Below are 23,062 nucleotides of genomic sequence, written 5' to 3'. Positions count from 1 at the left end.
CAAAGTTTCTTTCTCAAATGTTGAACTATTAATTTAATATTTAAAATGTTCACAAGATGTTTTGAGAATATTACACCCAAAAACTGCTTTGAGCTCAAGAACTGAGTCACAAACGGATTTTCTCTCTGATAGCTCTTATCAAAGCTTGACCCTAAATTTCACAACTAACAGCACAAACTCCTTTTCAGTTTTTCTGGTGTCTGATTCATCCTCATTCCCCTTAGTGATTTCAGTTTGCTCAAGCACAGCATTTTGATGACTCTCCTGAGTGGTTCCCACATTGCCCAGAGTGAATTTAACATCTCTGAAGTTAGACAGCAAGTCGGCTCCGTAATCCTCGGATGGCTGGTTCTGCAGGAGCTAATGGAGTGAGGAGAGGAGGGAATGGACGAAGCTGCCACTCATGTGCACTACCAGCTTTTTTTTTTTTTTTGTCTTAAAAATAGCTGCGGGACTGCTACTGAATAAAACATGGAGCGTCCTTGTTTATTTTAAAGTTTGTGTGGTAGACATGATATAGTCTGTGTGAGGACCTCTCTCTTTCTGGCCCTCAACAGTTGTGCTGTGTAATCTTCAGGTACTCTCCTGCCGGCTGTTCTGAACTGAACTCACATGAGACAGACTGTACCATACAGCCTGAAAAATTCTTCTAGACTCCTCTGCCTTAAAAGCTGGAAGGGGATCTAGCAGTAAAGGAAGAGTCCCTGATGAGGTTCAGGTCTTAGAAAACATGACCTGACTCAAAAGGAGACATGAGAACTTGTGTGATAACATGTGACAAATCTGACAAGCAGCTTTTGACTTGTTGGTGGTTCAAACTGTTCAAACAAGGAAAAGCGAGAAATACAGCAGGTCGGATTGAAGCCCTTTCCGCTCAGTGCAGGGACATCTGGTTTGCACATCTGTCTTGTAGACTCATGGAGGGTTGTCTGTAGGGAGAAGAGGAACTTCGCGGGACACATACTCACACTGATACACACCTGGCAGAGAGAGTTGAAGAACTGAGAAAAGATTTTGAGAACTTCAGTATCCTCTCGCTGTTTCAAGTCTAATTTTTATCTGTAGAGACATTTGGTGGCTGTTTGATTGACATATAAAACTGTGGTTTTTATCGTATGTATTAGTGCTTTCACTGTACCCAACACAGTGTCTATACAAAGTGAATAGAACAAATATAATCAAAGGACTCTCTTATGTTAAAACTTCATGTTTTCATCCTTGGTTGTGACATGATTGAGAGTACATGCTGCCCTCATCATTCCTGAGCTTGACTGACTAATTGTCTCACTTCTATTTTATTGTCAAAAATAGAATCAAATCGCTGACAGGAGCTTTCCACATTCACAGTCACACGATGGACAGCTGCCCAGGAAAATATTAGTGTTATGGTCTGACCTGTTAAATAATGCAGCTTGCTTCAATTTAGGGAAATGTTGAAACCAACACCAGTGTTAGCATCATCCTCACTGCACTGCTTGTCATTCAGTCAGCTGTTTGGAAGATGTCCTTACTGACCACAGAGCTATGGAGAGAATAGTCTCATGACTATTGACGGATATAGTAGTCAACTTGTGTCTTGTGGAAGTTAAATTTAAACTTGTAAATTGACATTGGAATGAATGCGCAATGACTTACAAACACATACATACATTTTGCACAAACACATAAAAAGATGATAAATATTTGTCCTATGTCCATACGCATTATTGTTTTCAGAACATTTCTTCTCAAAGTTCCTTCCTTTGACTTTTGAAACAAACGTCCCTTCCTTTGGACTTTGGAAAGGTAAGGAAGCATTGCCCAGTGACGCAGAATGAGGAGGAGAGAGAGGCATTTTAACCATCTGCTTCCTGTCTTTATGTTATGCTAAGCTAACTGACTACTGGCAACACATAGCCTATAGTAATGATATTTTCATCTGCGCCAAGATAGCAAATAAGAGTGAATCCCAACAAATTACTCATTTAAAGAATTCCCTATCATTTTGTGGAATTGCATTTTTCTTTCCATATTCAAGTTTTAAATGTAACATTAAATGCTGAATTTTACACAAAAGCTGTGATAAAAGACCCTACTTAAAATCTCAAAGACATGCTGTAGAGACACAAAGCACATCAGGCTGATTGATGAACACTGTGGGCTCAATGCGGGCTGATTCCTACGTGGTAGAGTAACCTCAGATCATCTGCCACGTTCCATTCTGTAGACTATGCAAATTTTGCTGCACCACAACTTCCTTTGAATGGGCCAGGAGATTCCACACCTGCATGTTTTTTAGCTGTAGAAAATGTAAATCTGGCAAAAAAGAGATTGATGCTGCGTGCTCTTGTTTTTGCAGCTGCATTCTATTCATCCATCGTCAGAGAAGCCAAACCCACGTTTACTGTAGATACTGTGTGGCAGTTTCACTAATCTGAGGTTTAAATGTTCCTCCCACTACTTGAGTCTACACACGTTTTGAAGTAGGTTTGTTACAGTAAACCCGACCTGTACACTCAGTCCATGTGTGCGGTGCTCTGTAAGTCAAATCCAACTTTTGATTGGAAGAGGTCCCTTTAGTGCCTTGTTGAAAAAAATAGACTTCTACAAATATCAGCACTATCAGCCATGTAAATGAGGGGAGTGCTGACAACACAATTTTGAACCATTGGGAGCTCATCATGGTACACTGATGAGCAAGACATGTTTGAAAGCCTTACTCTTCTGCTTCTTCTGAGGTAATGGACCTCTGCACACAATGACATTGGCAACGCTCTACTCTATTAACGTGTTCTACCACTGGCGCTCCAGCATTTTTAGCCGGATGAAGATGCTGATTAGGATTTTTTTTTTGGTGTGGGTGGAAAATGACAGAGTGGGGGATGGGGAAAGCAAAGATGGAAAGGAAGAGAGAGACAGACAGAGAGGGTTTATTGATTAGTGTCTTCCTCCTCAGTTGACTATGATAAATTTAACTGTGGAAACCCACTAAAGCCTGATGCATCTCCCGACCAGCCTTCCCCCTCATCATCTCCCTCTCTGTCTCTTTCCTTTGCCCTTCAGCTGTGCTCTCTGCAGCAGATCTGTGTGGTCAGATATCAAATGTCTGCTTTGTGCTAATGGATACTCAGGGTGGATCTTTATACTGCATGGCTAAGCTGCAGTAACAGTGGGCCACAACTGCTTTGAAGGCAGGCTGTGATAACCGCCATTCGTCTAGACTGATGATCAGTATATTGGGTTGATTTTTGTCCTTTATTCAAAAATCACATATTGGTCTGTCAGTGTCTTCCTCCTCAAAATATTATGGAGTTTCCTCCCAGACCAGTGCTATCGTCAAGGGGAATACCAGAGAACTCTTTCTAGTGTGTAGGAGGTTTTACTTTACAGCTTCGTAGGTGTCAGTCAGTTAAACCTGCAATTAAACCATCAGCCTTAAGGAGCTGTGAACCCTCCTAGAACACACTAATTAGTCTGCCTTATAGTACAGAGAACATGAGAAAGTGCTCACAAATACACAGAAAACACTCAAATTATGTGCGTTTGTTGTGTTTTGGGCTCACAAGTGTGGCCTTCAGAAGCCCACATTGGTCACTGCCTTTGCAGCTGTACACGGCAGGTTTGTTTGCTTGGCTGAACAGATGCAAAGACAATTAGTTGATTTTATTGGCAGACAGCTGTGCAACAGACCTTTCTCTGGCAGACATTTAGACTTGACTTTGCCATTAATAATGGCTGTGTTCCTGTTGTATTGAGCATGCTGGCTAAATGCACAACTAAAGTTCACAGTCTGGATTATTTCTGGTAGCTGAAGTATTTGTTACTGATTTGTAATGCAGAGGTGTCATCTGCAAACATGTGAATCTTGACTGAGGGAGACTCTCACATTCACACCTCTGAATCTGCAATGCAATGCCATTTTTGGACTATGAGAGGAAATTGAGGTTAAAAGGTACTGAGGAGTCAGACCTTTGTACTTAATACTCTGATTGAACAAGAACTATATTGGCACAGTAGGGAAGTCTCCTTTGTCTGTTTACAGTAGAGATGCCTTCTCTAAGATCACACCGTACCTTTAGCTCGAGTTCCAGTGTTCATGCTGTGTGCGAAAAAGCTGCCATGCTTGGCTTTCTTTCACTTACAATTCATTTGGAATTCGATTTTTCTCCAAAACACTTTGATGGGACAGCTCTAAAGCTGCTGTGCAGAAAGCTCTGTGGATAATTCATGGACTGACTGTATGACAGCAGTTTCCTTTGGAATCACACTTTTCATCTCAACTGGCTTTGCTCGAGCGTGAATGCACGCACACATGTGCAAAAACACACACAGTCAACCCTTTGCTCTCTGAAGAGTGCTCGGCGTGCGAGCTCCGTGCCTCCCTGCTTGCCAGCTGCAGAGATGGATTGTCTCTTAGATTGTTTCAGGGTGTCAGAGAGGAGCTTCTTTGATGATTGCGGACATCTGTTTGATCCCTGTGTGAGCACAGTGGATGTCTTAGCTGTGGCAATCATCACCTTGGTTGACACAGTTGTAGGGATATTTCATCTGGAAACCAAAGGCCTCTCTGCTCCGTGTACACACATAAATATACACTCGTACTAAGGCAGTACAGCATCCTTGTCATGGGGAGCATGTGGATTTGGTTATGAATCTAACAGCTAATTTCTCTCCAACATCGTGACATATGCAGACAAAATATGTTATTTTGAAGACATCTGTTTTGCTTTGACTGGCCTCTACACTGTATTTTACAATGTCCCCCATAGATCATTTTTTGTAAGAATGTCTGACTTTGCTACAGCACTATAGTTTAGCAAAGGTGATCCATCCAGCAACAATAGAGCTTAAGGTTTTATGCCATTTCTACAGTTGCTTACACCCTCTAACCCTGGTGGTCTGCTTGTTTACTGCTCTGTACGGTGAGTGTAGTCAGATAAGATGATGCAGATGCTGTTGTGGTCCTGTCATGGTTCCTTTTTTTATAAGCATACCAATTTTGCTGTTGTTTAATAGAATATTATGTCAGTGCTATTCTTAGTAGCCTATTACTAAAAGTGGCAAATCATTTATTTATAACAACTGCTTAGTTGTCCGCTTACAATGGCAAACGTGTAAGTCACTCTACACTTTAGCTTCACAGACTGACAGGATAAGCCGCTTCACAGCACTGAGTCCTGGAGTCTCTATTCAGAGCTTTCCATGTGATAAGCGTAAAATGTTAAATTTATGAGCTTAACAGTTTAACTTTCTCTTTGTCTGTCATTTGCACCCGACAACTACAGTACTGAGCTTCATCCTGGCTACCGACGTGAGGCGACCACTTTGCTTATGCAGAGAAAGACTTGCCACTGGTCTCTTGTGGGCCGCAAAAAGACACAGCCCCCAGTTATTTTTTTGCTTTCTCTTTAACGAAAACATCTTTTGCCTCTGTTGTTTGAATGGAAATGATTTCAGACCGTCTTGTTCACATGAATGTTTTCGCTGTTGCATTCAGGTTAAAAAAAAAGCACTCATGCTACCAAACATTTCGATGAGCTGGCCCCCATAGTCAGTATTAGTTATATTCCCAATGTAAAAGCCCCCTTCTATGTGTTACAGGGCTGTGAAAAATAGATTAAGAACTGAATCATTTAGCAACAACCTCTCTAGGACAGCACTTGCTGTAACAGGGTTTATGGGAAATGAGCTGTAATTGGAGAAGTATCGGCACCAGTATGGCTGGAGTGAAACACAGGCCATTGGTCATGTCCACCATGTGTTTACATGTTAAAAGGTACGACAATTCTTCTGACAGCGACTGTCTGGCATTTAAAATGCCACATGGACCTTTTAAATACGAATAAGGGAATAAGATATTTGCATGCTTGAGTGTGCGTACATGCAAGTGTCTGCATGTGTGTGTGTGTGTGTGTGTGTGTGAGCTAGCCGTGTCTCCCCTGAGGACTTACTCATCTGAAGTCTCAGTAAGCAGCAGGAAACAGGAAGAGGAAACGGTCACCACAGGGCCCCTGTGGAGTTGTTTCTCGCTATATGAGTGTGTGGATATATTCAAATTTCACTTCAGGTGCGATGATGCATTCACACCAGTGTGCCCAGTATCTGTGTATGCATGTGTGCAGATACAACACACTGGTACAAGTGCTCAATTTCTTCTCATGCTGTCAAAATCAAAACTTCCTCCACTGCCGTGTTGCATTTCTCTGCCTCACGGGGCCACCAAGCCTGTTAAGAACTATATTTATGTTTGTTTGTGTGTGTGTGTGTGTGTGTGTGTAAGTGTGTGAGACCAAGACAATTGGACTTCCTCTAAATTTCCAGAGCTTCTTCCTGTAATCGGGCCCCGGCCCCTCTAAGTGGAAATGTGTGTGTGAATGTGACAGTGAGTGTGCGGCGTAGAGAGAAAGAAATAGAAACGGAGCTCCAACTGAAAAACTGAACGGGCCAAATTTTTATGCTTGCTACTTTTTTGGTGTAGTGTGTGTGTGTGTGTGTGTGTGTGTATGTGTGTGTGTGTGTGTGTGTGTGTGTGTGTGTGTGTGTGTGTGTGTGTGTGTGTATGTGTGTGTGTGTGCATGTATGTGTGTGAGAGAGTGTGTTGTACATCCTTGCCCCATGCCAGTTCAAAGGGAGCCTCCCATCGAGTGTGTAACACATAAACACTGCAGGTAGTCTGACAGTGAGAAGGCTCACATGGAAAATGTTCCTCATTTTAAAGACTTAAATGGATTTTGAAGCTTTTCAGTTGCAAATAAAAGAGAAAAGTGATCAGGAAAACTCCATGAATATTTTTCTGATATATTTATTATATACTTATATATATATATATATAATATTTTTTCTTTTAGTTGATCCTTTGTAATTCTTGTGGATTATAACTTTTATTTGAGATTCACTACAAACACTATTGTCCTGCTGTGTTGCTGATTGACAGCGCTTAGCAAGAAGTACATGGTTAACAGTATTTCTGTGCTCAGGGACGTCAGTGTGAAGGCTTTGCATCTCAGGGTGCTGCAGGGTATTGAGGTTACCTGGCCGTGCAGACATGCCAGGTATTTATAGGCCACTGCTGAGACTGGGCCATCCAGAGAGCATGCGTGGCTGAGCCACCGTGGTCAGGATCAAAGACTACAAAGACTGAAGTGCAGGTCTACAAACCGGCCCTCCTCCCTTCGCTGTCCTACTTTCTGGCAGCTTTTTTTTCCCCCCAGTTTCAGTATGAATGCTTTGCTACCTGGAACTCACGACCTACATCTCACTGTGACTAAATAATACACAACAGGGTTAGACTGATGTATTGTGTCCAAGGCTGGTACTGGCCCGATGAGGCTTAGTCACTGTTGTAGACCTGTAGACCTGATAGGATGCTGCTGGATTCATGTCAAGGAAAATACACCACTAGTCAAATAATGCAGCAATTATTAATTCTACAATATTTGTGTGTGCTGTAAAAGTGAACTCTTTCAAACGAAGCAACAAATTGTGTTCGGAAGATGTGAAACGTAGAATCTAGCGCTACTTCAATGGAACAGTAGCAGCCTCCATAACACCTGTACAGTTTTACTAATTACACAGTTTTTCAGGTAGCTCAATAGAATGTTGAAGTGTTTTGACTTAACAAAAAACCCAACAGTATTTAGTTCAGTGGTACACATGACTGTACGAGGTGCATTTCGATTCAGAACATGAATTGCCCACGGTCAGTGTTCTCTTCCAGATGGGCAGCCATGCTCTGAGATGGAATAATCTTTAGATTCTGCATGTTTATTTCACTCTCCTCTGTCCACTATCTCTCTCCCCCCCCCACGAGGCACGTCTCCCCTGGGCACCTGCCGGCTGCATCTGAAAGAAAAAGGAACGAGATAGAATTTATTTTCAACACGTGCAATCCTTGTCTCTGACATATCTTTAAAAACTTTTTCTTCTAAATCTTTCATGAGGCGCCAGAGGCAGCATCTGTCATCTTACCAACGTATCTGCGCTAACGGCAACAAATGGGATTTCACAGAGATGCTTATGCTCGTCTGATGTTTTTCTGTAATATAAGGATCCTGCAGAAGCCATGCTGAGGACTGTATGTATGTCAACGATGCTTTTTCCAGATGCTCAAAGCTCCAGCTTCTCCAGCTCTCTGGGGGGGAGGAGGGGGGGGCTTGGTCTTTTCTCCTCTGTATCGCTTCCCAGAGGTGGAGGTGGAGTGGGTGGACGCGCTGTCATTCAAAGTGGGGGCATTTCTAAAAGCTAATCCCCATCCTCTGCACTCTGCTCAGAAAATCTGATCCCACCTAACGATATACAAACTGCCATGTGTTATATAATATCCAAAAAGAAGCAGTTTGGCTGAAACCACATGGGAAGCTGGGGAAAAAAAAAGGTTGAATTCACACAGATGATGACATAAAACATGGTGGAGGGAGCCTTGATTCATCTTACATGAAGAGCTCTGGTTTGTTTTAACTGGACAATTTACCTCTGTGGATTACAGCTCTGCAGCTTTTATCACTGTCTTGCCTAGTTAATGACAAATAATCCACAAACGTTCACTGTTTATTTTAAGAAGAGAAAGAGCTAAAATGGGACCGTCTACTTGTTGTCGACATGGATTTAAAAAAATGATCATTTAAGCTTCATTTGAACAGAAAAACAGACAGTGTGGAGGTGTGCTCCAACACATCTTGTGATCTGAATCGAAACCATGGATGTGGATTTTTGTAGACAGCCTTGGTTAATGGCAAAAAAAAATAAATAAAAATCACCTGTTGCATAGGCACACTGGATACCCAGAAATAATAACAATGCATGAATAAATGGGATTATTAAATAGACGCAACAGCTGTAATAATAAAGCATTAATAGCAGACCAGAGTGGACAGTCCGTAATCTGTCTTGTAGAGATACACAGGATGTTATGAGCCTTATGAAATTACTTCTAATGTCTCTCTGTCTCTCTTAAGACTCCGTCTATAATGGCAGGTAATGTGTGTTCTCCATTACAGCACACGTCTTCAGGGAAGTGTTAATCAATACTAATCTCTCCACCTAGTCTGAAGTGTGATACAGACCATTAGGTCCATGTGGCGGTGCTGTTCTGTACAGGTGTGTTCACATCCATGTTATGTTGGTGCTGTTAATAAGAGCAAAGGGTGGCTTTGCTGAGATGTTACAAAAAAAAAAATGCCAACCTCACGGTGGCACTAGAGGAAAAGTCAAATATCACCAAAGACACCAGGATTCATCCTCTGGGATCTTGAATGTCACGAATGCTTAATTAATAAGTGAGCGTCAGTGGTGAGTCTGTGACGGAACACAAACTCTGCGTGACACCCGTCCACCTCGCTACATACGGGGGGCACTGCTTCCTGCGCTGAATATGCGATTAGTGGAGACGCTTGGCTACGTGATGAGTCGGGACAAGATGAGAGCTGGCATGTAGAGATTGAGTTTTTAGAATGAAGCACTGAGATCGATGCTGAAAACATGTTGAATATGACCAGAAAGAGCATAAAATTCACGCGGATGTTAAATGTTCAGGACACTCTGAGAAGCACAGTCAACAGCTATTACATGCTTTTGTCTTGTGTTACTCATAAGCTTTTGTAATGGATACATAATACGTCCAAAGTATTTTACTCACTTGTGATATTAAATGATTCAAGCGAAAAGTCAGTGAGAGACACTGTAATGAGATTGCACACAGCCGCATGACTAATGTGCAGAATCTGCACAGCGAGATTGAAGCAGTGCGTATTTAATTGTTCATGTTTATAAAGGGAACTCCTGGGGGTATGCTAAATGATGCTAACCCACTTATGCCATATACTGTAGATGTGACAAGCTGGCTATTTGTGGCCACAGCTTTAGCGGCACGGATCCAGAAGTGAGAAACACATTTGTTGCATTGCAGCGGCACTGAAGCGTATTTGGTTAGATCGGCTTTGAGTGCCTCTCTGCTTTTCGGCGCCAGTTTGGGTGATTTCATCACTCGGTTTTTGATGTGTCATGTTATGTACATCAAGAAGATTTCCCCACACTTACCAAAACTTTCATCAGAATTTTCACTCGGGCAAATGGGACGAACATCAATGAGTGGACGCCTTGCTCTGTTGCAGCTCTGCTTTTTGATCCAGTGATTAGATGAGTAGCGTTTTACATATTAATCCTGTCTATGATATACTAAGCCAGATCATAAAAAACAACGACCAATAAAAGCCAATAAAGATGACTAGTTGACCTGAAATTTAAAACCACATACTAGGCAGACAGAAAGGATTGAGATGTGGGAATTCCTCATTTACTTTCCAGGCTTTTAATGTCTTAAGCCAATAACACAGATGTCATGGTGTTTACTTTTTCCATAGAGATTTGGATTTATGGCACCGGCTCAGTCGACTCTGGCCGACACCGTAATGCAGCATGGACGGAGGAAACCAATGAAATGGCTGACATGTAAACTACCATGATGAATCATGGGGATAAGGTGTAACAAGATGGATATCCCTGCTTCAGCCTTTGTTTACCTACAGCCGGTATGGTTGTAAATCAAGAACAGAAGAGCCAGACATACAGTATTGCACGTGTCCTCTGTTGGCCTGAATCTTTGAGCTGCTCAGAAATACTGAGGCACTCCGCTACCTGTGAAGATTTGATCTAAATATACCAAAATCGTTCTCTTTTTCCTGTGTTTTATGTGAAAATCAGTGTTGAATTTCTTCCCTTAGTTAGCTGCAGGTTCCCTACTGAGTGCCTCTGGCTCTCTCAGACTTCCTGGCTTTTCTGTCATTTCAATGAGTTAATTACATTCATCCGGTGTCTCAGGTGTAAACCAGCACCTGGTTGGACGGCTGCAGTCAAAACCAGCACAACTCTAATTCTGAATGTATTTTTGGAACTTTAAGGGTTCTCCTACAGGGTTTTCGCTTTAAAACAGTGGAAAAAAAAAGTAAAAAGTGGAAACTTTAGCAAATCAGCTAGAGAGTTTTTAATGTCAGCATTAGCCATGGATTCAAAGATTGGTATGAATTTAAAGTCTGCATCAGTGTAAACTGTATTTGTTGTGCTTGACTGGACAGCTTGACAGGCATAGCAGCAGTAACTAAGGGGGGGGGGGGGCTTAACAAACAGTCGGTTATACAGTATGTGTTATATTTATTAACTGGCATTGTATGTCTTGTTTTTTGCTTCACAAAGAGAACTCTAAAAGTTTGTCCAAAAATGTGATATTAATTTTACGCCTCTCTCTCCTTCTCTTTCTTTGTGGAGCTCTTTTACTGCATCTCACAATTTACCGAAATTTTCTTTGCAGCTGTGAGCAGCTCCTCTGTGCATTGCATTGTGGGGCAAAAGTGCCCACCAACAAGTCAAGCAGCTTCACTACACATATTGACACCTTTTTATTACATCATATTACATCTAGAATTTATTCTTAGCTTCTGTGCTTTCTCTCTCTGATGCCATGCTATGGAGTAGTAAATCCCCATAGCTGATTTTGGACATTTGGTTGTCCCCTCTTGTGAATTATAAAGTCCCACAGGGTGAGACAGGACCCAGTAGAACCGAGGCGTAGGGGTCCATGACTGACACAGCAGGATCAAAGGCTCTGGGAAGAAAAAAGAATCCTGAGGAATGTCCATATGGATTTTCACTGACCGCCCTAGGACATCGTTTACAGTGCAGACAACCCACTCAAACTTGCTCTTACACTTGGTTACGGCTCTGGTGAGTCTTTCAAGTCTTGGCTCCCCAAATGAGTCTACAAGGAGCTGAAAGCTGCTGCCTTTAAAGTGCATCCTGATAACTTCATGACAGTGGTTGTTTGAAGAACTCTTAAAAATAGAGTTTATATTTTCTACTGAAACACCCCTTAGGGAGACCTCTTTTCCCCATTTGCTTTATTTCATCCTCAGTTAACTCCAGGATAGTGTATCAGCGGAGAGGGAACGAGATCGTCATGTCAACGCGATGAAACAATGGAGATTGTGTTGTAGATTGGTGTGGGAGTGGGTGGAGAGATGAGGTTATGTCTTTAGCGCGGCTGCTGCAGTGGATTCAATGATAATAACAGCAGTGAACACAAAAGTAAGAGGCTCTGGGACGCCTCATTCTATCTCTGACTGGAGGATCCTCCTCACTCATCAGCAGGATGAACCGACGAAAAAAAAATAAATAAAAAAAATCCTGAACACGCTCCCATATCAGTCTGTAATGATTTCATGTTGCACAGATGTGTTCTCCAGTCTTGTGATGTGTTTGGAAGTTGCCCAGAGCTGCTCTTTAATGTGTGAACAATATTGTTGGAAAAAAATGGAGTGAAAAAAAAATCTATAATCCAAAAAGGATGGAGGAAAATTGCGCTGTAAAAGCACCATCTAAAGCGTGATCATCATTTGACCATTCATACAGTACTATAGCTTGGCATAATTACTTGGATAGACTCATCTGCAGCATAATCAGCAGCTCTTTTGCATTTTCTTCCACTTCTCTTTACTATCTATTGTGTTCTCCTGAAAGCATATTGCCAGCTGCACTTGATGTAAGCTGCGCTGAGGAAAGAAATCTTTTTGAAGGTCGAGTCGAGTTATTTAATGCGATTCAGGGTTTTGTTTTGTGTTTCCAACTAAGCAAATACTTTCCCAATGAATCGATTGTTCTGCGAAAAAAAAATCACACATATCCATCACAGTCCCCTAAAGCCCAAGGTGATGTCATCATATTGCCTGTCCAAACCTAACCGAACTGAAATTGAATGAAAATGCAGTGCTGACTTACTGGAGTATCCCTTTAAAATGTTGCATATGATTTTGCATAAATCCAATTAAAAAAATGAAGATAAACCTTGCTTTTATTACTTGCTTTTAAGCCCAAACATTCATGTAAAGCCCTTTGAGGCAAATTTGTTATTTGTGATATTTGTTGCAATATGGTCTATGGTCTGGAACAAATGGTTGCATTATTGTAGCTCTTTTGTGTTGATAAGCATTTATAGAATAAACAAAGACAGCCATGTGATGCCCACAGTGGTTAATTCTTATTGTGTGCTGTATATATGTCCCGTGTACAGTCTGTACAGTGGAGTCTGTGTATGTGTGCGCTGGTACAGTATGAGTGCTGGTCAGTCGGGAGCAGCCTGCTGATTCACAGCGTGTGAAATTCAGCTGGAGTTACCTCACCTGTCAGCAGAGTGAGGATCTGGCGGATCAGATGTGTGTGTTTGTGCACCGAGGCCTCGGGCTGTGTGGGAGCATCAGTATGCCTGTGCAGCATCGGCGTGTTAGTCTGCGTGTGAAAATCATACAAATGTGCGATCACTTGGGTGATTCGGCTCCCCTATTAATGCAAACGTGAGTGAAGGACTTCGAAGGACTGCTGAGAATACTGGGGAAAGGTGTGGACGTGTATGTGACCGTGTGTGTGTGTGTGTGTGTGTGTGTGTGTGTGTGTGTGTGTGTCCTGAGGGGCTGTAGTCTGTGGAGCTTGATGTGATTTACCTGAACAGCAACGATGCCCTTGCTTCTGACCTCACGCTGTTGAGATGGCGTTATTAGGAGAGAGAGGGACGTTACCTCTCCTTCCAGTGGAGGTCACAGCTGAAGGGAACTGAAATGAGGTTCAAGAGCGAGAGTGTGACGTAGTTAAAGGAGGACTGGGAATGTCTTCAGCTTCTATCGGGACAGGTTCGGTTCCATAGCTTCTGCTTAAACATGAGTTTTTCATTATTAGAAACGTTAGCAGCTGGAAGCAATGAGTCACTGGTACTTTCAGCTCGCAGTTTTTCTCTACTCATCCATCATTTATTTATTTTGTGGCCCAGTTATGGCAGAGCAGGTAGTTCAGCTGGCTTAGTGCGTACCTGGTCTGAGGTGAAGTGTCTTCTAGGAACTTCTGCTGCCTTTACCACGTGCACGACTATAGAAGGAATGCCAGGAGGGTCGCGTTTGATGAGGAGAGCGGTGCAGGCAATGAAGACTGAGGAGAAATGGAGAACGTGGGTCGCATTTCAATCAGCTACACGTCTCCATATCCAAACACACTAATTATGTATTATGGGCGTTAATGAGCCACGGCACTGATTGCCAAACATTAGCTAGTCTACCTCTCCGAGCCAATCAGGCTTTTATTGGCTCCTCTCTATGTGGACGTTTATGCACCGGCTGCATCTGTCAAACCGACACACTCGCAAACACACCCACACACACACACACACACACACATACGCACATTCATGCATGCATATATGCACAAATAACAATGATTGAAACACTGGAAACGAGCTAAAATCAATTAGTACTCACTCTCTGTCACACCCACACACATTTAACACCAGCCTGCACTGTATTTACTCTCCACATTGTGTCATTTTATGGAAATGTCGTGTTGTTTAGTCCAGCATCCATTGTTTGTCACGAGGATGGCTGTTAAATATTCACACGTCTTTTATTTCCAAACTGTTTCAACAGCAGAATGCTTGATGTGAAACATGTGCGGGGCTTTTGGTTTTCACCCTGAAATACAAACACGACTTGCTTTCCTGCTTTTCATGAATGTTTCATCAAGCACGGCCTGCAAAAATAGGAGGCAGTAACACTGGAAGGTTAGAGGAAAACAAAAAACTACTTGTTGATTGATGTAGAATTGCAATGAAATACATTCACAGATGAGTTTTCCAATCCTAACAAACCTTTATTACAGTTTCCTGTAGTCTTTTTGAGGTGTTTTTGAACTTCTACTACAGTATATTACTAAAAAGGACTTCTCTCCAGGTAAAACAAAGTGGAACATTCCTGAATTTTAAAACTCATCCAAACTAAAGCAGTAAACTGCAGGCATTAAATGAACTTTTCCACATACAGCATGTTAAGTCTGTAAAATAACTGCCTTTAAAGCACTCAGGTGGGAAGAACCCCTGAAATAAAGGCCAGCCAGAGCCGCAGATGACGCTGACGCTATCTGAAGGTAGTTCTGCACCTTTGTGTTTGCTGTGGTGGGATCAGCGCCACGAGTGTTTCCCTCAGGGTTTATCTCATGTGGTGGTGAGAGAACCCTAAAGCAAACAGCTGATCCCTGGTCAGCCTCAGTTAGACAGTCAGAGGCCGCTTTCATGGGAATCTTGGGAGCGGTTTGTTTTCAAAATGTGTGAGGAGAGACGTAGTGAGCAGATATTTTGGGGCTGAGTCAGTTGATGATAAGACGGTCACATGTGCTGTCTGTAAAATAAAGCGGGGCCTCGGGTTTCTAGCTGCTGCTTTTATTAAGATCTAGAGTTGTTGCTGGAAAATCAGCCAAAATTATAGTTCTAAAAGGAAATACTGCTTTTTAATTCACAAAAAGACCCTTAACAAAATAATCTAAGTGGGTCTTGGTCATTTTCACACAACAGTGCTGTTAGTTTTCCTGTGAAACGCAGCAGCTAAGCACCATTTTCAGCACTGATTTCAGAATCTGTAGGTGACCCCAATTACAAGCTGTAAACAGGAACAAAATATTCCTTCTGTTGATATAGAAGACAAAGTCTTGAAACAAACAAACAAAGAAAACCCCAAACTTCATAATTACATTTCTAACTGGATTACCTAGCTAATCTCTCAGATTTTTTTTGTGTGCTGGTAATCAGTAATTTAGAGGGAAAAAAAAAGAAAAGAACAGATCCACAGAAAGGAGGAGTAGAAGCAGAGTGTGGAAAAGTGGGACAGCCTTCTGCGTTGTGTGTGAAACCAATAAAACCGTTGGCACGTTCCACATTTAAACGCATCACCCATTTTCTTGAGGTGCCCTCTAACATGAGACACATGGTGAAGTGCAGGGGAGGTGATCAGCGGGTTCGCGTGTCGGTAGCAGGTTATTAAAAGCCGTCTTTGTTTGCTCCCTGAGGATGACATTTCCTGTGTAGACGATACATGGGGCCAATATTGATCTGTGGAAACAGTAAACATGTCATCTACGTTGGCAGCACCATTTAAAATCCAATTAGTGGCATTGCAGCGTCAGAATATTGTCTATTTATCACAGAATTAAGTGTGAATGAGGATTTTATGTGCAGTATATTATCTTCCAGTGCATTCGGGTGGGAAGTTTATTCTATACGTTCTATAGTATAATTAGTGTCACAGCCTTCTCCACTCGCTAAAGTATAAAATTATGATGTAAAACTAAACAGCTGCAATTTTTGATTTGAATATGCCCTGATAAACTCTTCCAGTATGCAATTCACTGAAAGCAGACACATTACAGACATGCACCTGCATCCACACACACACACAGTGTACTCTTCTCCCTTTCATCTGGACAGACACATCTTGCTTTAATCACTAAACAAATGCTACATGGCCTCCTCTGCGCACACTGGACACCAAATCTGATGCGTGACCTTTGACCTTTTTATGTATGGCGTGTTAGATGATGCTTGAGCGATGGAGGCTGCTTTGTCCTGTTTCAGCCTCAGTTCGTTGCTTAACGCAGCCTTTCTGAACATAAACAGTCCTCGAGTCCTTGTGACGTCTGAGTCATGATGTATTTTTACAGCTCTAAGAACAGTAGCAGTCATCTATACTCGCGCTTTGCCGACTGATGAAGGTTTTAAAGCTAAAAATCAAGCACATTGCTTCTTGAGATTTAAACCTCTGTTTTCCTTTGTGGACATTTTCCTGACATTTCTATTATTAGCGGCACGGCTGCTGATGGATGGAACACTTGTGCGTCTTCAGAAACTCTTCTTGGCTGTGTGCAGATGGTTACTTTCGTTGCAAACGTGTGTGACTCATGTATTCAGTGGAGCCAAAAAGGACACGGAACACGACTCGTCCAGCTAAGGCTGGAGAGCCTCCAAAGCTCTGTTCAGCACTCGGTGGATCTTCAGCTTTTGGACACGTTGTACCTGCCAACTGGCCTCCGGATGTCATGCCCTTCATTCATTACTGGAGGGGGAACTCTGTCAACTCGGCCTAATAACTACGTGCAAATTTATGACTGGAAGGAGGAATATCTCTTTGGATTTTAGAGGATGCGCTCAGAAATGTGTCACTCTCAGTGCATCCGTTCATGTCTGTGTTTGGAACGCAACGCCGACATCTGCATGCATTTTAAGCACGTGTATGTTGAGTGGATTGCAATGTTGACATGTTGCACTTAATTAATGCAGTGCAAAGACACGACACACACATCATAAATAGTCCCAAAATGTTTAGATTTTCAAACCTGCCTGAAGTGTGAATCTGTTTTTCTCACTCCTCCTTGCTGGCTGGAGGGCACACTGAGAGCAGAGGTTGTCTAACCTCCAGGCTGCTGCTTCAGGACTCCAGTCTGTGTTCAGCTGATAGTACGACAGTTCTAAATAAGCTGCATAGCTGTTTGGGTCTTTTTTCTAATGTAAAAGTAGGAACAGTATTTGCATGTTTTATAACTGTGGATTTATTTCATAATGTATTTTCTATTGGACAAATCATATTTTCAATACTTAAAGCTCTTACAGTAGGTGAACTTAATGTACAATTAATCTGAATAAGCACTTTTTTCAAGATTATTAAAGGTTTAAGATTATAAGATTATTGTAGAAACACAGCATAAAGAAGTGGAAGATGAATTGCACTGGAACTGGCACAGTGACATCACTTCCACTGGGAATGGGGGATTTTTGTCCACGTCACTTTTATTGCTTCAGGTTGCTTTTCTGACTAGAATCTTCCTGATCATCATCTTCTTAATGTTCAGCCGAGAGAGAAGATCTGAGAGAAGATCTGAAATGGTGCCTTCGACTGTTACTGTGGGTCCACAGCAATAGGCTTAAAAGAGCACTCCATTAGTTTGGCATTACACTTGTACAACATTGATACAGCAGAACTAGAGGTTTGCCTGCAGACAGTAGGAGGACTGCAAAAAGCACTGTCACCTCCTCTTTTTTAATACAAGGAAAGAAAAAATTACATTTATTTACAGTCAGAAATCCTCCAGAAGGAACCATTATAAAGGGAATTATTTCAGAATGAACTCATTTTTATCATAAATTTAAAAACACTGACGCACCTCTGCTACCATCTCATGATGTGACATCGGCCGCTGCAGCTGAGCTCCATGTCGCTCTGTCGCAAACACAGCTCTGCACCCTCCCACCGCTCAGCTGCTCACGACTAATATTTCCCTTTGATCAGAGCTACAACTAATGAACCCGGCCTGACTTTGAGCTCCGTGCTGCTATTAAGGCACCGCTGCCTCTCGTGCGTTTGGTGTCAGCGGCGATCAAGTGCTTTGACAGATTTCTGAAATATGGGATGTCAGTCGGCGCCGCTCACCTTCCATTTGATGGATGTCGTTCAGTTTGATTGATTACATATTGAGCCATTGATTTAGCATGAACTAGTGTGCATTTCTATTAGAGGTTAAAAACACTAAACACTGACTCTAAATCCATCAATCTTCAGCATCCTCTATTGAACGAACATGAATTTCACATCAGTGACACACCACGTCACATTATTAGTTCCAGTGGTGTACAGTAGTATTTATAGCTTAAAGGATGTCAGCAGAAACATGTTTGTGTCCCTCCTCTGTCCTTTGTGTGCCACAGTTCATGCTATTTACTGGTGGGGGCAGGGGAAGGCCCAGTTGTGTGATCAGTATTGATCTCTGAGAGCTTGTGCTCCAGGCCAAATGTATCCACGTTATATCTGTGTGAATGCGAGCGTGCGGCCGTGTTTTCATCGGCACGCCTGCGTGTTTTGCCAGTGGAAGGATGACCCACAAAAAGAGACTTGTGGGCCGTTGGAACAGGTTGCAAGTCGTGAGCGAGCGAGAGCTCCCCGCTGAGTGTTGACTCAGATCATAAAGCTGTAGCGTTCATTCGGCAGGTGAGTTCATTAGTGATTATTCAAGCAGGTCACACACACACACACACGCACGCACGCACACACACTCAGGGGGTCAAGGGCACTGGCAGGACTGAGCACAGCAGCGTGAAATTACATGTCATACTAATAGCAATCATGTCAGCGCACTAAAGCACACGGTTAACTTCACAGCACGATCAATTACTGATCACTTCATGCGACTCTGCACTAACACTAACCGATGACTGTGTGTCGAATGAGTCATTTTTCTATGCAGCAGCAGAATTCTTCCTCTCTCATTGCTCTTTGTTTCTCTGTGATAAGTTCTAAATATATATGAATGGGCTGTGTGGGTGTTCCCATTGTAGATGCAGCACAAATTTTGCCCCATGGGAATGTCAAAACCCACCAGATTAATATTGCATTACTATATATATATATATGAATTATTTACATTTCAGAGTATAATGGCTTGTGCGACTTAATTAGCTCTCCTGCAATGTAACAATGTGTGTCTGTTACCATGTGTGAGTTGATGCCACAGTGGCAGTGTGTGTGTGTGTGTGTGTCAGGAGCGGTGTTGGAGTGTTTGAGAATGCTGCCCTCATGTGTCTCCTTTTAGAAACGCAGCAGCAAGACCCAAACAGCAACCATGCCCCCCCCCCCCTCAGTCACAGGCTGTATGTGTGCTTCATAATGTAAATAATATTGATAAAATATCCTTATTTCCATTGCAGGTTATGGACACACTGTCTAAGCTTTCCCACACAGCGATCTCGCAACAAACCGGAATCAGGTGTGTTGAAGTGAAATGACACAAACGATGCAATGATGTCATTAAAGACATGAAACAATGTGATAATGTTTAGTGATGTTATTTCATACAGACTTATGCAATAAAATGTGACACAATAGCCTAACACGCAATGTGCTCTGTGTCTCTTTAAAGGCCCTTTCCATCCGAGGAGAGTGTTGAGGATGAGGATATCTACAACCACCTGGAGGACCTTATAGAGTATGTCTCTCCTCTCCTCTCCTCTCCTCTCCTCTCCTCTCCTCTCCTCTCCTCTCCTCTCTTCTCCTCTCCTCTCCTCTCCTCTCCTCTCCTCTCCTCTCCTCTCCTCTCCTCTGAGACAACATGTGTTCCCAGGGTGCTGACTGGAAGGCAGCCACCTTTTCGCGGCTAACCACGAGTCGCGTGGGCTTGTGGTTTGATTTATTCAGGCCTTGAACTTAACATATTATGACAACTAACCTTTTTATGATTGATGTTTTAAAATCATTTAGTTAATGATGATGCAAACTTTACCAAAACAACAAAGAATGCGTTTTTTCACCCTTGAGAAAGTGGACACGAAACAAAATCACAACATTACATAATCCGCCTACACTGCAAACAGGACTCCTGGCTCGGTGCCTTGCAAAGCTGTTTATGTAAAAGCAATGCAGCAATAAAAGCTGGACCTGAAAGAAAGAAGTTAAATGTAGCTTGATTAATATGGATGTTTGAAGGTAATTATATTATAATGTATTTCACCAGTTTTTCTATCCAAAACACACGATTATTAATATATTGCGCTGACGTTTTAATGAATGGTTTCCTACAGTCAGCCAGTGTAGTTGCTTTTTGATTACAGAGGCTTATATTTGGCCTAGAGTCGAATGTAACTTCCTGGATGAACACCATTAAAGGATGTGGAAATGGTTTTAAGTTGCATGTTAGAGGCAGAGCTATTGTAACTTGTGCAGTAATGTCAGTCAGTAGAGTCAGATTATCTTACAGTGCTGGGAAGCCTCGCAGTGAAACGGTGCTCTGGTCTATGTTTAGCGCTGACAGCTCCCAGAGTAGGAAACAGCCCTTTAGTCAGCTGTGACAGAGGAAAACAGCAGCCTGACGGCAGCAGCCAGCGGTGGATGGGAGGTGGCAGCGGATCACACTGAGCAGAGCACCCATCTGCTCAGTGTTGAGCAGCTATCAAATGGACACAGCATGTTCAGAAACACACAGACAGGCACCCATAGGAGAGCTTCACTGCCATTTTTCAGGTTCAGGCATCATCGTGTTGACCATTTAGAGCCAGCTGTCTGAGGGATAACTGACACTCCACTCCATTTTAAAGGTCCTGTATGCTGCTTATTTGAAAGTTCATACTTGTGTTTGGAGGTCCTACTACAACAGCTTTACGTGGTTTAATGTTCAAAAACCACAATAATGCCCTCAACATCTTTGTGTTAGTGGTAACTGGCATTGGGGAGGAGAAACCAGTGGCGGAACATGACATCATAAGGGGAGCCAAATCTAAACAGAGCATTTTCACGCACGTTTATTGAAAGGTGGAGCAAGAGGATGGTCTGTTGTCATAGTTTGGCCTTTTGGTGTAACAGGAACACATATAAACATTTAAAAGTGCATTTTGCATAATATTGGACCTTTAAAGCCCCAAAAATCGTGGAGTCAAAACAAAACAAAAAAATCTACATGCTGTAACATGAACAGAGTTGACAGGCTGTGAGCAAACAACCAACCATCATTACATTCTTATTGGTGCACAGGAGCAACCAGTGAGATCAGCAGAGAGAAAAACAGAAATACTGACATGTCATGTGAAATAACCCACACAACAAGCTGATAAAGACCTTTTTTAGGACCTTAAAGCTTGGCTCCTCTGTAACATGATGCTTTTGTGAGTGAACCAGAATGTAGGAACTATGGCCTCAAGCCGCACCTCTCTCACCCTCCGGCGTTGTTGGATCAGGAGGTGGAAGATGAGGGAGAAATAATTAATTGGACCACAACCATGCTCATCAGGACATGTAAACAACGTCCCTGCCAAATGAGATCCAAACACACCCCCCACTATAACATTGCTCTGGTAGCTACTGCAACGGTCAAAAGCATTTTATATGATGAGACTGGGGATAGCCTGTGTCCCCTAATCACATTTGATTGGATAAATATATAAAACGGTTAGGGTTTGTTTATTTTTATCGATTTACAAAATGCAAAGTGAAAAATCAGATAAATCAGATCAGTATTTGGTGTGACCACCTTTTGCCTTCAAAACAGCATCAATTTTTCTAGGTACACTTGCACTACTTAACTAATTGTACCAAACAGGTGCTAATGATCATCAGTTTCATTCATTAACTGAAACAGAAACAGCTGTAGGAGGCTTAAAAGTGGGGGAGGAACAGCCAAACTCTGCTACCGAGGTGAGGGTGTGGAAGACAGTTTCATGTCACAGGTCATCATGTCAAGACTGAGCACAGCAACAAGACACAAGGTGGTTATACTGCATCAGCAAGGTCTCTCCCAGGCAAAGATTTCAAAGCAGACTGGGGTTTCAAGATGTGCTGTTCAAGCCCTCTAGAAGAAGCACAAATGTGCAATGTTGAGGACGCAGTAGGTGCAGTGGTCGGCCAGCAGATAAAAGACACATTATGCTTACTTCCCTTCAAAATCAGAAGATGTCCAGCAGTGACATCAGCTCAGAAACCAGTGGGATCAGGTACACTATCTACTGTCCGGAGACATCTGGCCACAAGTGGTCTTCGTGGAATAATTGTGGCCAAATAGCTAGACCTCTGACGTAGTAGAGGGAAGTTTGTTCCCGAAGGGCTGGAGAGCGGTACAATAATGAGTGTCTGCAGCCAACAGTGAAGCTGGTGGAGGTTTGGGGCTGCACTTCTGCAGATGGAGTTGAGGATGTGGTCAGGATCAGTGGTGTCCTCAATGCTGAGAAACACAGGCAGATATTTATCTATCATGCAACATCATCAGGGAGGCGTCCGATTGGCCCCAAATGTATTCTGTAACAGGACAACGACCCCAAAGTGTCATTAGGAACTATCTTCAGCATAAAGGACAAGGAGTCCTGGAAGTGATGGTGTGGCCCCCCCCACAGGGCCCTGATCTCAACATCATCAAGTCTGTCTGGGATCACATGAGGAGACAGAAGGATCTGAGGCAGCCGACATCCACAGAAGATCTGTGGTTAAGTTCTCTAACATGTCTGGCGCAACCTACCTGCTGAGTTCCTTCAAAAACTGTGTGCAAGTGTACCCAGAAGAACTGATGCTGTTTCGAAGGCAAAGGGGGGGTCACAACAAATATTGACTTCTGTTTGCTCTCTTTGCATTTTGTAAAGTGATAAAAATAAGCATTTCTTCACACCTGCCTAAAACCTTTGCACAGTACAGTATAACAAGAGATGACTGAACAATTGATACAGAGACATGGGATCGTAGCTTAGAAAATGTGTCTGTTATGT

At 42.5% G+C, this 23,062-nt stretch overlaps 1 protein-coding gene across 1 annotated transcript in view; it reads left to right on the top strand.

Moving 5' to 3' along the window:
- The window catches only part of LOC139221098 (guanine nucleotide exchange factor VAV3), an 81,838-nt gene that overhangs the window by 15,443 nt on the left and 43,333 nt on the right, over window positions 1–23,062 (top strand). Inside the window, exons 3-4 of the mRNA XM_070853011.1 lie at window positions 19,529–19,587; window positions 19,741–19,806. Of these exons, the coding sequence (XP_070709112.1) occupies window positions 19,529–19,587; window positions 19,741–19,806 (125 nt within the window). The remainder of the gene's footprint in view (window positions 1–19,528; window positions 19,588–19,740; window positions 19,807–23,062) is intronic.

Source organism: Pempheris klunzingeri, chromosome 21 (genome assembly GCF_042242105.1).
Source record: "Pempheris klunzingeri isolate RE-2024b chromosome 21, fPemKlu1.hap1, whole genome shotgun sequence".
NCBI lineage: Eukaryota > Metazoa > Chordata > Actinopteri > Acropomatiformes > Pempheridae > Pempheris > Pempheris klunzingeri.
The sequence above is the reverse complement of the archived record's forward strand: the minus strand, read 5'-3'. Positions and strand labels throughout refer to the sequence as shown.